Source organism: Gavialis gangeticus, unplaced genomic scaffold (genome assembly GCF_001723915.1).
Source record: "Gavialis gangeticus isolate Ggan-Ray unplaced genomic scaffold, GavGan_comp1, whole genome shotgun sequence".
NCBI lineage: Eukaryota > Metazoa > Chordata > Crocodylia > Gavialidae > Gavialis > Gavialis gangeticus.
Window position 1 is genome coordinate 16,595,691 of NW_017729006.1, and position 4,012 is coordinate 16,599,702.

General features: G+C 42.0%; 1 protein-coding gene across 1 annotated transcript in view; it reads left to right on the forward strand.

The window, feature by feature from the left end:
• Positions 1 to 4,012, forward strand: part of LZTFL1 (leucine zipper transcription factor like 1) — a 23,418-nt gene that overhangs the window by 7,516 nt on the left and 11,890 nt on the right. The window contains exons 3-5 of the mRNA XM_019508881.1: positions 182 to 198; positions 1,066 to 1,260; positions 2,840 to 2,900. Coding sequence (XP_019364426.1) covers positions 182 to 198; positions 1,066 to 1,260; positions 2,840 to 2,900 — 273 coding nt within the window. The remainder of the gene's footprint in view (positions 1 to 181; positions 199 to 1,065; positions 1,261 to 2,839; positions 2,901 to 4,012) is intronic.

The following is a 4,012-nucleotide window of genomic DNA, read 5'->3' on the forward strand; positions in this document are numbered from 1 at the left end:
TAGGCTGCATTATGTAGGGTGTATTTAGTAGAAACAAAGATACCGTTGTACAAGGCATTGGTAAGACCCATTTAGAATACTGTGGGCAAAAAGTTCAAAGAAGATCAATATAAACTGAAAGAAGTTCAAAGGACCACTGAGAAGGTTAGGGACATGGAAATAAGGAAAAAAAAGAGTAAAGGACCTTAAGGACAGCAGGTACAATGAGGAGGCTCTACGGTATTAAATTAGAAATCTCAGAAAAGCAACCTTGTCACTTGCTGGGCATTAAAATAAGTTAACATCAGCTGCAGAATTTAGAATGTTTTTTTTAATAGTTATATGGATATGTTATTAAAATCTATACATATAAATGCCCTTAAGTCTGAAAACCATTCTTGGATAAAAAACATTGGCTTTATATCCTGGTATCACAGATATAAGTATTTCCTTCTCTTCTGAATCTTTTCTATGTGGTATAGTTATCCGAGCCAGATAGATCTATATCTATATTAGAGATATCTCTCTCTAATATGGAGATATAGATATATATATGGCAATTTATTTGCATGAGGTATCTCTGTGTATCCTTGCCAAGGGAAAGCAGCAAAAGGAAAGAGTTTCCATCTAAAGAACAGCTTTTGTAAAATAACTTCTAGGTTTTAATAGTCTAAGAGCAACTGACTTGTTAAACTAAGTGGTTAAAATTGTCAGGAACTGTATTATCAAGTTACTCATTACAGCTAAGTCAAAATGTAATTTTAAACCCCTTAAGTAATACTTGTATTTGATCAAAGTAGCATTTCAGAGAGAAGACTCAAGTAAAATTGCTCATGATACTTTTGTCTACTGACAGAGGTGTAGCAGGGCCGCATTGGCTGCCCCAGTGTTAATAATAACTACAGTTATTTTTGTGCCCCTAGGGTCTCTGGTTCTTCCCCTTCTTCCCTTCCTCCCACTGCAGCTATACTATTGTCTACTAAAAAATTAACCCATTTTTATGTTACGTGTAAGTGTTGTTCAGTGAGGTCTTTTAGATTTTTTGCTAAGTTTTATTGCATATAAGTTTTATTTCTTCTTGCTTAGGCTGGTGGAAGAGACCTTCACAGTAGATGAGGTGACAGAAATTCTGGATGGGCTACAGACTGTGGTACACAGTGAAGTGGAATCAGAGCTCATTAACACTGCGTACACCAATGTGTTACTCCTGCGCCAACTTTTTTCACAGGCTGAGAAATGGTATCTTAAGCTACAGACTGACATCTCTGAGTTGGAAAATCGGTAATGTAGTTTGAACTATCCAGAGACACAGAACAATTTTATTGATACCAGAAGAACTTTGAAATGCTGTGCTACCCTATCCAAATACCCAAACCAGTCATTTTGAAGGTTAAGAAAAAAATTTCATATTTCGTAGTCATATCAAAGATAGAGGTGCACCAATACATTGGTCCGATATCGTATTGGCACTGATACAAAGAAACCTGTTTGTATTGGAAATCGGCCTGCTGTGGCCGATAAATGGCCCATGCATGCACGCAGCTGCCAAGTGTGGTGTGGTGGGAGGGGGAAGGGAAGAGATGTGGCGGCAGGGGACAACAGATCAAGCTCCCGGCGGTGAAGGAGGAGTGGAGCTGGGGTAAGCGCTGCCTAGGCAGGGCAGCTGCAGGTGCAGGATAGAGCCACAGCTCATCCAATGGGGCATGGGGGGGAGGCTCCTGCTGCTTTGTGCTGCTTGTGTGGGAGCCACTGGTTTGGCGGCTCCCACTGCTGCTCCCACCACTCATCTGGGAAGGCATGGATGGGGGCATGAGCCCCCAGATCTGCGCGGAGCTGGTGCTGCACCAAGCTCTTCCTGGTGGGGTGGGGCTGGACTCAGGGCAGGCAGCAGTAGTGCTGGGATGGGGGGAATGCTGCCACCTCAACATTCACCACAGCCCCCCCACTCCCACCCCTGAGTCCCAGCGCCGCAACCACCATCCACCCCAAGTCCAGCCCTGCCCCACTGGGAAGAGCTTGGCACAGCCCTGGCCCCACACAGATCCTGGGGCACATGCTTCCCCAACCCTGTGCCCTCCTGGATGAGTGGTGGGAGCTGCTGGACAAGTCGGAGAGCTCCAGACCAGCGGCTCCCGTGCGCAGAGTTGGGAGCATTTCCTTCACCCCCCCCGCACCCAGACAAGCTGCAGCTCCATCCTGCGCCTGCCCCGCCCTGGCTGGACAGCGCTTGCCTCTGCCCCAGCTCCACTCCTCCTCCCACCCCCATGCCCCTTCCCTCCACCCTCCCCTTCCGCCGCATCAGACTTACCAGCTGCATGCAACTCTCTAAGCTGCCAGGCTAGTATTGGATCACTGTCAGCCGACATGCCTCCTTAAAAATCGGTTTTTGGTATTGGCCCCAAAAATGTCTGTCGGTACTCCCCTAATCAAAGCTGATTTGGTTGCAGATGTAGCCTTTTATCTGAAAGGTGATATAATATATGGTGCTTTTAACTTTTTTGTGAAATGGCTTGTTTCTGTAAAAATAAAATAAAAATAAAATTAAATTAAAAAAAAAAATAGTAGTCTAATTTACCTAGAATTTGTAATAAGCATATAAAGCACAAGTGCTTTGGATTTAGTTCAGACAACTCATTTGATGTAAACAGATCAGTTTGAAAATCTTAAATCTTGTTTTTAATACTTGTATTACTCCTGCACATGATATTCTTCTCGTCTTTTTTTGTACTGATGTGGAGGCTAAGTCTGCGTGCCTAATGAAAGTTTTACTTTGTAACAAAGAAAATAACAACAGCCTTGTAATTTTTTTTTAAGTATTTGTCTAATGATCATTGTTTCCATTATTATTTTTTCTTCCAAGAGAATTGTTGGAACAAGTTGCTGAATTTGAAAAGTCAGAATTTAAGTCTTCAAACAAGAAGGTAGAGTTTGATTCTAAAACTAATCAAATATTATGTGAAATTACAGATGTGTTTACTTTGGACTATGTACATAAGAGGAATGTAATTTATGATAAAAGTAACTTTTAAAGATTTTTTTTTTAATTCCTAAAGTTAGTTAAAATAATCCATAATTTTGTCACTTGCTGACTTCGCTTTTCAAAAGTGTTTTTCATTAATTCCAGTGGAATGTGGTACTTTTTGGCTTTGGGGTGGATTCGTGTGTTTTTTAACCTGTGGTCATAAGTAATTTAGAATGTAAAAAATGCTGATTTTAATTGCCAGACAGGCTTACCTGACTTGATCAACATCTTAATAGATCTCATTTGCCTCATGCTATAGTCCATTCAATTTCTAAAACTTGTGTGTATTAAATAAAAGAGAGTGAATAAAAATTCTTTTCAGTGCGGGCAATAGGATCAGAAGCCTCTCTTCCTTAGAAAGGAAACTGCTTGAAAAACTTCATGTTCAGCAAGTGCTTTAAAATAGACAATAAATTATACAAGATCAGTTATTTTTAACTTAAACCTCAAATCTGAATAAATGTAACTCAGAGTAGATTGTTATTCCTTTGTTTTCCACAAGAAAGCAAAATTAGAATTATTCTAGGAATAATTCAAATAGCGGACTGGCCAAATTTGCCAATGACACCAAACTTTGGGGCAAAGCATCCACACCAGAAGACAGGTGGGCGATCCAGGCTGACCTAAACAGGCTCAGGAAATGGGCAGACGAGAACCTGATGGTGTTTAACACTGAAAAATGCAAGGTTCTCCACCTTGGGAGGCAAAACCTGCAGCACCCTTATAGGCTCGGCAGTGCTACGCTGATTAGCACTACGGAAGAAAGAGACTTGGGGGTCATCATTGACCACAAGATTAACATGAGCCTGCAGTGCGATGCTGCGGCTACTAAAGTGACCAAAACGCTGGTTTGCATCCATAGATGCTTCTCAAGCAAATCCCGGGACGTCATTCTCCCGTTGTACTCGGCCTTGGTGAGGCTGCAGCTGGAGTACTGCGTCCAGTTTTGGGCTCCACAATTCAAAAAGGATGTGGAGAAGCTTGAGAGAGTGCAGAGAAGAGCCACGCGCA